Source organism: Schistocerca piceifrons, chromosome 3 (genome assembly GCF_021461385.2).
Source record: "Schistocerca piceifrons isolate TAMUIC-IGC-003096 chromosome 3, iqSchPice1.1, whole genome shotgun sequence".
In the NCBI taxonomy this organism is placed as follows: domain Eukaryota; kingdom Metazoa; phylum Arthropoda; class Insecta; order Orthoptera; family Acrididae; genus Schistocerca; species Schistocerca piceifrons.
In genome coordinates this window covers 959202029-959214969 of record NC_060140.1, presented here as the reverse complement: position 1 = coordinate 959214969, position 12941 = coordinate 959202029, and the positions used below count along the sequence as shown (strand labels likewise).

General features: G+C 39.7%; 1 protein-coding gene across 1 annotated transcript in view; it reads left to right on the top strand.

Moving 5' to 3' along the window:
* Positions 1-12941, top strand: part of LOC124787750 (dedicator of cytokinesis protein 1) — a 413210-nt gene that overhangs the window by 111362 nt on the left and 288907 nt on the right. The window contains exons 14-15 of the mRNA XM_047254617.1: positions 2118-2258; positions 6609-6788. Coding sequence (XP_047110573.1) covers positions 2118-2258; positions 6609-6788 — 321 coding nt within the window. The remainder of the gene's footprint in view (positions 1-2117; positions 2259-6608; positions 6789-12941) is intronic.

Below are 12941 nucleotides of genomic sequence, written 5' to 3'. Positions count from 1 at the left end.
TCATTATGCAGCAAAATCCTTCATGTGCTTGGCCATGTAGTCATTTATGTCATCTTTTCCATTACTAGTTCCTCTTTCCCATTCTCCATAAAATGAGTCAGTTACATTCTTTATCACAACTATTTGTACCTTGAAGGAGATCGGCAAACATATATGTGCCATCCTCATCATAATTTGCATCTGTCATTCATTTGTGTACATTTCTAAAAGGTGTCTCAGATCAGTTACTAGAGAACAATTTTATGATATACTCTACAAGACATCCAATCTATCTTCATTGCTGCAGAAGCATAGCAGATTTTGCCAAATTCATTTTACTTAGCCTTTGTATTTGCAAGCAATGTTTGAGTTGGAATTGTGACTCCATTAAGAAGAGAAGTAGTGCTAGATTTGGAAGCCACATGTACAAGAAAGGTAATTTCAAACAGCAGTAGCTAAATTAATCTGAAATTGACAAGGAATAACTAAAACTTGCTTGTAGAACCATCCTGACATTAACTGGAAGTGGTTTAAGAAAAAATATCAGTACCGAGTTGCACTACACTTCTGTCAAATGAGTCAAGTGCTCTATAAAGAAAGGTCTATATAAACTACAATACATGGAAAAACATTGTGCTTGTAATGACCTCAGTTGCAATGAGGTCTATTCTGCCATTGGAATAGTGGAAAATTGTAGGAAACTTTCAAGGGAAATAAAAGTTACAAAGCTGCTTCAGGAAACCATAAGTAACTATTCTAGAGAAAATAAATAATGATGTACATTATGTTTGTAGTTTTATACACAAGAAACTGTATCTTTCTTTATCTGCTTTTTCAGTGGGGGTTGTTTGCAAATAGTTGCTCCTGGGCTTTTTCCTGTATTTCTTTGCCAGATTCATTCTGATGGTATGTTTCCCTCAGTCCCTGAACTCTGTAATATAACATCTCTGTACTATCTGTGGCACCCATCAATCATCTGTTTGGAAAACTTGATTCCATGTTCCTCCTTCCCGACTTCCCTTTTATTTTGTCTTCATTGTGTTGTAACATTTAGCCCAAACACTCCCCCCCCCCCCAAAAAAAAAAAACTTTTTATCTGCTTTCTTTGTTTTAGTGTGTTGTGTTGCTTTCTGTATGCTCTCCAATTTTTCACTTAAATTCGTTCAGTGCCACTACTCCCTATTCCTCCTTTTTATTTGTTTCCTCACTCTCTCTTTGTTTTATCAACTTAAGCAGTTTTACCAGTTGTTTTCCATCCCTGAGCTGGCAATACTGGGTGTACATAAAGTCCGGGAACACTTTCAGTTATTTACTGCACAAAAACCAAACACTGTCCAGATGTCATACATATTGCATTTTGAATAGAAACTCTGAAAATTTTTACAAACATTCGATATGCAAACCATGAGTGGAAGATGTCAATAGGGTAATTGAATTCTTGCCATACCCATCCCAGCATGGCATCGTCGACCGTGGCAGTCGCTTCCCGAATTCTCTACTGGAGCTCTGCTACATCACATGGTAGAGGCGGTACATACACTAGATCTTTAACATGTCCCAACAGAAAAAAATCACACGGAGTGAGATCTGGTGATTGGGGAGGCCATTTGATGAACTTCAACATACAGAAATCTCGGTTCGCACCTGAACTCACCATGTTTGTGACGAGCGTTGACTATCGGCAAATGACCAAACTATGCTGTGGCAGTATACATGGAAAAAAACGTTCAGAGTTTCTCTTCAAAATGACATATGTATGATATCTGTACAATGTTTTGTTCTTGTGCAATAAATAATTGAAATTGTTCCCGGACTTTATGTACACCTTGTATGTTAGCTTGTATATCTTATATTGCTCCCAGCCCTGACCTTTTACCCTTTCTTTGCATAATTTCCATTCAAATCTACTTGCACTACTATAAATCTATTCCTTTTCTGGGACTGCATATGCAATACATGTTACAATTTTTCCAATGACAGAAGTTGTCCAGATATTTTTGGCATTGTTGTTTACAGTGTACCTTTTGGGGAAAACAACAGAGGTAATACAAGAATCTGTTATTAATATTGATGTATATGTAATTATATTATTGCTTGCAATACATCATTTATTAATTCTGTGCTTTTACCATTTACAGTAAATTGATTGTTGTTCTGAAGTATCATATTGATAATGCCAGTTCAACAGATAGTCAAGACAAAGACATGTTGTTGAGAACAATGAAGTCTTTGCAGTACTGCATGCGTTTTGTGGTACGATCACGGCAGCTTTTTGCAGAGTAAGTTGTAATATGTAGATTTTGTTTTTATGTATAGCTATAATTTTTAAACAGAAAATAAGAACTGAATTTCCATTTGTTGTGCTCATTTTCTTACAATTCTTTGTTCGTCACCTTTCGAAACATTTTTTCCAGTTTAGTTCCACAATAATAAAAGATAGCTACATACAAGAAAGAGCTCCAGAGTAGAAAAGTGTGACTGAATTAAAGTGGTGAGAAAAATATTTGTTGCAAGTTTTTCTGTGGAAAAAGAATGTAAGACTGTTTTACAGTGGCTAGGAAATTGTGCTGTTCTGACAGATTTACCTGAAAATGCCAATAACAGCCAAGAGAAGATGAATTTTACATTTAGGATTCAGAGTCTATAATTCAAAGTATCTTTTCAGTGTCATTGTTGAAAATATTATTATAGAATCAGTCCCCAGATATTGAAACTTCCCAACAGATTAAAATTATGTACTGGACCAGCATTCACACCTGGATCCATTGCTTTAAATGTTCAGAAATATGTAACTATGTATGTTAGAAAACATATTGTCTTATTACTACAGTGACAATGAGTAATGCTTGGAATCAGTCAACTTGCGGAGGAGTAACAATGTGTGCAGAAGTGAAATAAAATGCTCACATAGGTTCAGTTGTGAGTAAAAGCAGATGGCAGACTTCAGTTCATTGTTGCAGAACACTAGGGAAATGCAATAAGTCTTTGAAGGAGATCGCTTACAGAGCATGCGACCCATCCTACAATTTTGCTCAAGTGTTTGAGACCCATACTAGAAAGGATTAACAGGAATATTGAACATATACAAAGAAGAGCAAAATGAAATGTTATACATTTGTTTGACCCATGGGAGAGCATCTTGGAGATTCTGAAAGAACTGAACTGGGAGATATTGAAAGATAGACACAAACTATACTGTGAAAAAAAGTTTAAAGTACCAACTTTTATATGATTAATCTAGGAATATACTAAAACCTCCTAGGTATTGCTCCTATAGGCTTGATTGATTACAGTGCACACAGAGGCATTTAAGCAGTCATTCTTACCAGGACTCCATATGTGAATGGAACAGGAAAAAAGCCCTAATAATTGGTATAATGGGAAATATCTGCTGCAATGCACTTTATAGTGGCTTGCAGAGTGTGGCTGTAGAAGTAGATGTAAAATGCAATGTTCTTACCTATTGATTACTCACCATAGTTGCTGTAGAATGTACCAGTAGCTAATATGGACCACAACCAAATTTGTTGTAATCATTTTGTGCATGAATCTAGTAGTCATGCTTGAAAAAAAATGTTCCCATGACATGAATAAGTTTTCAAGCACTAAGACCTAATTTCAGCTACTTAACTCTGAATTATCACAGGGCATGATTGCATACTGAAGATAATTTGTTGCAGGCCTCATAATCATGAATTCATTTTTAGTGACAATTAATTGACTTTGTGATGCCCCATTGGGGTTCCCTGTCACTACTATATTGATCAGGTATTGAAAGCAACTCATACACTTTTACTGATAGCAAAATCAGATTGTTTGAGAGAAGTCACAATTTATAAACACTCCAAAATTATTATCCACTCTATCACTGCTTATTATACACCACGAAAACCAAACAACCCTTATAAAAATCATATAAGCTCAGATAAGGTAATAGAAATGTAGCCGTTCGGGTACTGGGATTATTATTATTATTATTATTATTATTATTATCATTATTATCATTATGGATCTGTTGCACATCTTTCTCTAAAACTAATAAGTCAAGGAATGCACAGTACTACAGTGTTTTTTATCGGAACCTACTACAGGCGTGTACCAATCTCATTCTTTCATTTCTTAAAAAATATGTAAACAAAGATCTATGTGTCACCCTAATCAGTAGTAAGTTAAGACATCTCCTTCATTATTAATTAATCAGTATCATCCTTAGTCATCAGCCATGGAAAAAGTTTCTTTTCGCTTATCATCCTTCCTTTGCCAGTACAAATGCAGCAACAATCCAACAACGCTGCTACAGTCATGGATAACTTGCTTCATATCTGGTTTCTCCTACATATTTAGTAATTTATAAGGTGATTTTCCCTCATATAAAACCTTTTCTTTTATATAAAGTTTTACCCCATACATCTGATGGCATAACTGCTTTCCCTTATCAGATTTAATTGCTTCTCATATAGTGCTAAGAGCAGTACATGCAGTGTATATTTTCCTCTGAGTTAAATAACTACTTTGACTTCATTACAGTCTTTGCAGAGGAAATTAAAACATATTTTCTGTTTATTATCTTTTACAATCAAGTGTGAAATATATTCTGGGGTAACTAGAAAAATAATTTACTGAATAACCTCTTTGAGTTTTATCCTGAGAAAAATTTACTTTTTATTTTTTCTTCCTTGTATATAGACACTGTCTTAGACTAACTAGCTAGTGTTTCCCGAATCAACCTACTGTTGACCTTTCCTAAAAATTAAACAAGTTCCGCAGCTAATTTTAGCGTATTTGTTACACGCTAAAGAAAAACTTTCCTACTTCAGTTATTAGTGTCTCACTATACATAAATATCCCAAAGAGCCTTGGTCCAGTAAGTAGTGGATACACAAAGCAGCCTGTTCTTTAAGTAGAAGATAATGCTATTCTGTGCTTCCTACAGTTCCAAAATATCTACTTGCAGGTAAATCAGCGGAACGTTAACCATAGCATCTATTTCATCATCAACATAGAACCTAGTCATCAAGCAGTGAAAACAATTTACCACCACAATACCAGAAAAACAGCTCCCATTCTCACTGGACACTGTGCTGCTTACAGCAGCTACTAATTCTAGATAACTATTGATACAAATTCCAGTCAAACAATTTCTCCATTAACATATCTTCTAATCTGTTTGAGGTATACTTTACTTAGTGATCGACTAATGATCACTGTTTTTCCCCAACATATTATTCATTTACACAGATAATCACAGTGATATTGATAAGTAGGTAACAAGAAGTAAGTCTCTCCAGAACTTAGGAAAACTGAATCTGAAAATCGCATTAATTGGTGCTGAAGTAACATAGTTGGCAAAAAAAGCTTCCCAACAGTTTTTGCTTGAGTATGAAGTGCAAAAAAGCAAAGGAAAAACATTATTTGCACTGAAACTTCCTGGCAGATTAAATTGTGTGCTAGATTGAGACTCGAACTCGGGACCTTTGCCTTTCGTGGGCAAGTGCTGTACCATCTGAGCTAACCAAGCACGACTCACGACCTGTCCTTACAGCTTCAATTCTGCAAGTACCTCATCTCCTACCTCTTCTAGGAGTGCTAGTTCTGCAAGGTTCGCAGAAGAGCTTCTGTGAAGTTTGGGAGGTAGGAGACAAGACGAGGTACTGGCAGAAGTTAAGCTGTGAGGATGGGTTGTGAGTCGTGCTAGGGTAGCTCAGATGGTAGAGCACTTGCCTGCGAAAGGCAAAGGTCCCGAGTTCGAGCCTCGGTCCGACACACAGTTTTAATCTGCCAGGAAGTTTCATATCAGCGCACACTCTGCTGCAGAGTGAAAATCTCATTCTGGATTATTTGCACTTGTCAACAGTGACTGGTTGTCTGTAGTGGCTGTCTGTTGTGCTTTTACAGTACCAGCTTTTTTTCGGACACACTGTGAGCTGCTTCCTCTGTTGTAAACTTCTATTATATTGCAATAAAATGTTCATATTAATTCACAGTGTCTTAAAAAACCACAATTCACATCATCTGTACCTAAGATGGTGCTACACCTTTTTAATGTGGTGCATTATATTAATTTTGTCTGTCACACAATGACCTGACTTTGAATTTTTATGTTGTAATTATCCTAATTGAAAGTACATTTCTATGTTTCACAAACTAGGGAAATTCATATTTATGGTTCCCAGATTTTGATAACATTAAACATTATTTCAAGAACTTGCACAACACCGAATCCTCTCCCAACATAGTTCCATGTTTGTGTGCACCCTTGCTGAAGAGATGCATCTCGGCTGAGAATTTTTGTTGTGTCCTGTATGTCTGGACACACATTGTAAATATATTTCTTATTGACTTTAATGTCATTGTGTTGATGTTTACCCCATTTACAGATGTACTCTGCCCTTTAGGCGTGGATGTGTTAATCAGTGTACCATATTTCTCCTTCATCCTTCACTGTTCCTCCTTGCTCCTGTCAAGAAAACTTTAGACCACTGCAGTTATCTTTTATTGTTGATATTTATAGTAAGTGCACACAAAACTTAAATAAATCTTTGATGAGAAAAGTAAGATATTTATGCAGGAAGCAGATCACACTAAATGCAGTTCCACTTGGTTATGAATTTGTGTTTGTTTTTATTCAGGTTGAATGAAGGAAAAGGCCAAGCAGAATTTGAAACTTGTCTGCAACAGTTGTTGCAAAGCATAACCAGCTTAATGTGTTACAATACGGACAGCACACTGCTGGTTCAAGGTGCCTGCTTAAAGTATCTTCCGTCCACAATACCAGATATTCTTGAAGTTTTCAGCGCAACACAACTCAGGTACAGCATATGTGAATGTTATCACTCTCTCTCTCTCTCTCTCTCTCTCTCTCTCTCTCTCTTTCTCTCTTTCTGTGTGTGTGTGAATATTATCGATCTCTCATGTGTGTGTGTGAAAGTATGTCATTAATAATAATTGTAGTTGAGATACAACTGTGTATTTTCTAATGTTATGTTGGCTTTTCATACACCAGCAGTGGAAACATAGAACTTAAACAGGGCAATGCCCAACCTGAAATGTCTGAAGGGGCTCTTGAGCCTTAGAACAACAGTCCCAGTAAATTAAAGTAAATGGGTTGGGTTGATTTGGGGGAAGAGACCAAACAACAAGGTCATCGGTCTCATCGGATTAGAGAAGGATGGGGAAGGAAGTTGGCCGTGCCCTGTCAAAGGAACCATCCCGGTGTCTGCCTGAAGTGATTTTAGGAAAATCACGGAAAACCTAAATCAGGATGGTCGGACACGGGATTGAACAGTAGTACTCCTGAATGCGAGTCCAGTGTGCTGACCACTGTACCACCTCACTCTGTAAAGTAAATGGGGAAGGGAAGACACTGTGTAGACAAGTGTCACAGACGTCAGACAAGTTGATAAATAACTCGGAGCTCAACTTTGGAGTTTTCCGCAGTCCATCTGGTCGCCATCATCAGGTGAGAAAAGATAAGTCCCTCTCGCTGATAACTGATGAGTGACAGTATCTTTAAATGCAGTGAAAATATGAAAGCACATGCGCTGAGATAATGTGCTTTCATATTTTTGCTGCATATAAAGGTTCTGTCATTCATGGTTTGAATCAGTCATTGACAAGAATGGCGTAGCTTCTCTCACCTGGTGATAACAACCATGTGGACTGCGGAAGTATTGTGTGCAGATGACTGTTTGATCCGGCTGAAAACCCAACAAGAATTTCTTCTGTTAATGTGCCAGGAAAATGTACACGGTCACTACATCATCTTTATGCTACACTATGTCATGTAGTTTGTGGTACCCTCCATCAGTAGTGCTGAAATTTAATATGGTGTTGGCCCACCCTTTACTATCATATAGGAAACAGTGGACCTAGGGATGTTTAGGAGTGTGGAAATCTCGCGTACAGACCTATGACACAAGTGGCACCCAATCACCTGACCAAGTTAGAAGTCCGTGAGTTCCGCGGAGTGCCCCATTCTACTCTCTCACGATGTCTAATGACTACTGAGGTTGCTGATATGGAGTACCTGGCAGTAGATGGCAGCACAATGCACCTAATATGAGAAATTATGTTTTTGAGGGTGCCTTGATAGTTTTGATCACATAGTGTTTAGCATGATGGACTTGGAGTTAGGAGTAGAATGATTTCCAATGTTGAATCTAAATCTTACATTCTTGTGCCATTGCTTGAAACCATAAATTAAGAAATGATAAAAAAAAAATCCAACAATCTACGTGTTATTTGATTTGTAGTCACATAGTGTGTAGAAACTTTATTTTTCTGATAGGTTCCTGGTGGAGATGATTTATTATTCACCTCTCTAAAAGTCTGGATGATCGGGTTTGCAGTGGTGATTAAAAGAAGCATAATAGCAACCTCTCCAGGTGTTTCACTTTTATGTATTAAAATTCTGCTGAAATTCCTGTTAATGGGAAATAAGAATTCATACGGCTTGCTTTCATTACCTTTGCACAGCTTTCACAGTATTCACTGATTCCATTTGAGAGTATTGCTGACAAGGGGGTGTATGCCTGTAGCTTTAGAACTTCAGGATTGCTAAACACATGCTACTTCCATTCTATTGTGATGCATATGTTACTGACAAATCTGCACATATCACTTCACTAACAGGCTACCATCTCGACAAATCATCATTGGTGTTAAAGTTGAGACTCACGTGACCATTTGTTCTTTCAGTTCCTATTAAGGTACTTCAGTGTCCTTTGTCAGAGACACACAGCCTTTCAGCTAACAGCCCAGTGGCGCCACACCCACTCCCCTACCAAGAAAAAGTTTAAAGCCATACCCTCAGCCGGTAAAGTCATGGTTACAGTCTTCTGGGACACTGAAGGGGTTATTCTGTTCGATGTCCTTCCCCATGGTCAAACGATCAACTCTGAAGTGTATTGTGCTACTCTTCAGAAATTGAAGAAACGACTTCAGCGTGTTCGTAGGCACAAAAATCTGAACGAACTTCTCCTTCTTCACGACAACGCTAGACCTCACACAAGTCTTCGCACCCAAGAGGAGCTCACAAAACTTCAGTGGACTGTTCTTCCTCATGCAGCCTACAGCCCCGATCTCGCACCGTCGGATTTCCATATGTTTGGCCCAATGAAGGACGCAATCCCTGGGAGCCACTACGCGGATGATGAAGAAGTTATTGATGCAATACGACGTTGGCTCCGACATCGACCAGTGGAATGGTACCGTGCAGGCATACAGGCCCTCATTTCAAGGTGGCGTAAGGCCGTAGCATTGAATGGAGATTACGTTGAAAAATAGTGTTGTGTAGCTAAAAGATTGGGGAATAACCTGGTGTATTTCAATGCTGAATAAAACAACCCCTGTTTCAGAAAAAAAATGTGTTGCATTACTTATTGAACTGCCCTCGTATGTATTGAGCTTCTCTGAGAGGTCCAGTTTCTTGCTGTTGTTAGTGGTAAGTGCCGATCCTGGTGCTAGTGTGTGTGTGTGTGTGTGTGTGTGTGTGTGTGTGTGTGTGTGTGTGTGTGTGTGTGTGTGCGCCGAATATGGTGTTGGCAGTGTGTGTGTTTGAATTAGCTGCCTTATATATTAGCATGGGTTGACTGCTGGAGGCTACCCACCTCATATATATGCGCAGAGCAGCGCTGATGGACCTGCTCAATGTTCATTGAGCTGTACCGTTCACACAGTTGTTCTGTGTCTGGTAATCTGTGGACTCAGAGAGGTTTATTTTTGTTATTGTTCAAAGGTTTATGAATACAGCCATATTTGTGTTACTCAGATCGGTTTCACGTGTTACTTGGTTACTACACAAATGGTGACAAGTTTGGAATGGTTTCCGCTTATGCAATCTTTAAGTGCTGCTTCATCAAGTTGGCCACTATTGATGCCTTGCTACCAGCCCTAATTGAACAGCTTATTTCAGCCGTGATGATCTTGTCGGCTTCCATCAACAGAGAGGGTACCATTCCATCAGTTTATCCACCTAGTTTTCCTCTATATGATGATTCACCTGAGGATTCGGAAGCTTACAAATAAAGACTCAGGCACCATTTTTTGGTTTATGGTGTGACAGACTCGAATTTGTGCAAGGCCTTCTCTCTCTCATGGATTCCACCTAAGGTGTATCAATTAAGGTGTCAGCTTGCCCCTTCAAAAGAACCGGCAGCTCTTACTTTTGATCACGTGTGCAGTTTATTGTCCATCACAAACAAATGCGTGTCATAGCGGCACGAGTTAAATTCTAATGATGCTGCAAGAAACCAAATCAGTCATACAGGGTCTGAGCAGCCCAACTTCACAGCCTTACCCGTAAGTGTCAATTTGTTACTGATCCCCATTATGACTTTTATGTAGGTTCCATAGTGCATGACTCAATTATCCAGATAAGGAAGTGTGCCAGAAGGCTTTACTCTTGTGAAAACCCCCCGTTGGCAAAAATTTCCCAAATAGCACAATCTCTCGAAGTTTCCCAGGCAGCAAGTGACCAAATTGAAGTCTGGGTTGAAGTGGCAGTAGTGCCACAAGATGTGCCCTCTAGGATGACAGACAGCTTGCTTGAGGAAGCAGCAGTGGTGGCGGTGAACATGCGGACCAAATGCCAAGCTGATCAAGGCCAGTCAAAACATCTCCAACCACCACGGCACCAGTGTCGGCATTCTCTGTTTCGATCTTGTTCTTTCTGTTTTGTCCAGCAGGAACGTTTCTGTGCCATAAGTACTGGGCTACTTGTTATGCTTTCAGGAAGAAAAGCCACCTTGTCTTCATGTGTCGTATGGTTAAGGTTGCTCAGGATGTGGACATGTACATGAACTGTATGACTCCAACACTTGTGACTTCTCCCAAGTTGTTTATAGAGTTAAGTGTTTTTCGCCTAGTGGCTATAGGTCAACAAAGGTGGTGCAGTGACGTTATTGAATTCTCAAATCAATGTTAATTTAGGTACACCACTGTTGACACTGGTCACATAGAAGTTGGTCCGTTATAATAAACAGAACATTGTTCTGTTGGAACAATTTATGGCATCTGTCTCTTAAAAGTCAGTGGTTCATTCCATTTTTTGGTGGTTGCTGATGTTGGTGTTGAGAACTTGCTAGGATGGACGCATCTCAGCATTTGGATTTTCTGTCACATAAACAATTCACCTTGTGCGCAATCAGATACTACATTCTCAATTGGAAATGCTGTGCGAGATGTTTTCTGACTCGTTTTCTGAAGGTGGATGGTGTGTTACAGATTTTTCTGCTCATATTTCTTTGAAATCCACTCCTCGGCCTCATTTTTGATGGGTGTGTCCTATTCCTGTCACCCTGAAAGATCAAGTGAAAACAGAATCGGGCAGACTTCAGTCTTTGGGGTTGGTGCAACCTGTTATGGTTTGTGAATGGTTGTAGTTTGGAAGCCATCAGGGAAACTTTGCTTCTGTCCTGACTTCAGTACTACTGTCAGCGTGCAATTGATTGTGGATACACATCCTCCCTCGTGCCAGAAGAAACTGTTGGCAAAAATATCAGGTGGCCAGTACTTTTCTGAAATTGATTTTTGTGAAGCTTATCCTCAGATTCCTGCGGACGAAGAATCTCAGCAAGTTCTGGTTTTGGATACTCCTGTTGGGGTCCAACAATATTTGTACCTTCCTTTTAGTGTGGTTAGCACCCCTGCAATTTTCTAATGATTTTTAGAGCCACTGACTATGTCTGCTTTGGGTTGCTTAATTATTTGTGTGATATTGTTGTCAAGGGCCTCTCCATGTCTGATCACTTGAAAAATTTATGCCCTTTGTTTTCTGTCTTACAATCCGCAGGCTTATGGTGTAACCTCACAAAATCTCAGTTTTCTCATCTTTCTATTGTTTATTTGGGATTTGAGGTTAGGCAGAATGTGGTGTGCCCTCTGCCAGACTGCATCTCCACTGTTACATCTATGCCACTGCCTCCCTACCCCTCCCCCATTCACGAAGACACTTCAGGCTTTCCTAGGGAAGATATCCTACTACCATGAATTCCTGCCGGAGGTGGCCACATTTGCCCATCAGTTACATACCTTTTTGCTGGAGCCCGCATTGTGAATGTGCTTTTCTAATGTTGAAATCCAAACTACTCTCAGCCCCTTGTTTAGCTGCGTTCTGTTTGAACCAGCCCCTAGTCGAGGTGACTGATGCCCCCCAGCGTGGCCTCGGTGCAGTCCTACTGCACTGATATGCCACTGGCTGAACAAGCTGTTCCTTTCACCTCTAAATCTCTTACTCAGTCCCGGCAGCGTTACTCTCAGGTGGAAAAAGAGGCTCTTGCCATAGCCTAGGCTCTCTGGAAATTTCACGTTCTTTCCTGTAGATCCAAGTTTCACCTCATGACTGACCATAAACTCTTGGTTTCCATGTTTAATCCTCAAACTACCTTGTCTGACAGTGCAGCACTCCACCTACAATGCTGGGCACTGTTCTTGTCTCGTTAAAATTACGAAATCCAATTTTGACCGTTTGATTGTGAAGAATTGCTTTGTTTCCATCTTGTAATTGAAATGCGAGGCATGGTCGAGGGTTTCCCAATTACGAGCTCGTGCGTAGTAGCTGCCATTGCCACTGACTGTGTTCTTTGCCAGATGGTCCAGTTTGTTCAACGTGGCTGGCCAGATAAACAAACAGGTCGGGCTTTGGATCCTGTGCAAAATTGTTTTACCTTATGGTATCGCCTCTCTGTTTTCGACAGTGTTTCGCTGTTGTTCACAAGAGACCTCTCTCCCAGAGTGAACACTCCCGATGTGTTACTGTCCGAGGTTTTATGCCTTCTCGACAGAGCCATTGGGGAGTTTTGCACACTAAACTTTTAGCTAGTTGACATGGTTTTTGGCCAGGGTTTTTTGATGCAGTTGTGTGTTTCGTCATGGCTTGTGAGCAGTGTGCCCAACAACAGGCAGCTCCCAGGGTGTCCTTGGCCTAATCTGTGCTAGCCACTGGAATGCATCCATGTAGACTT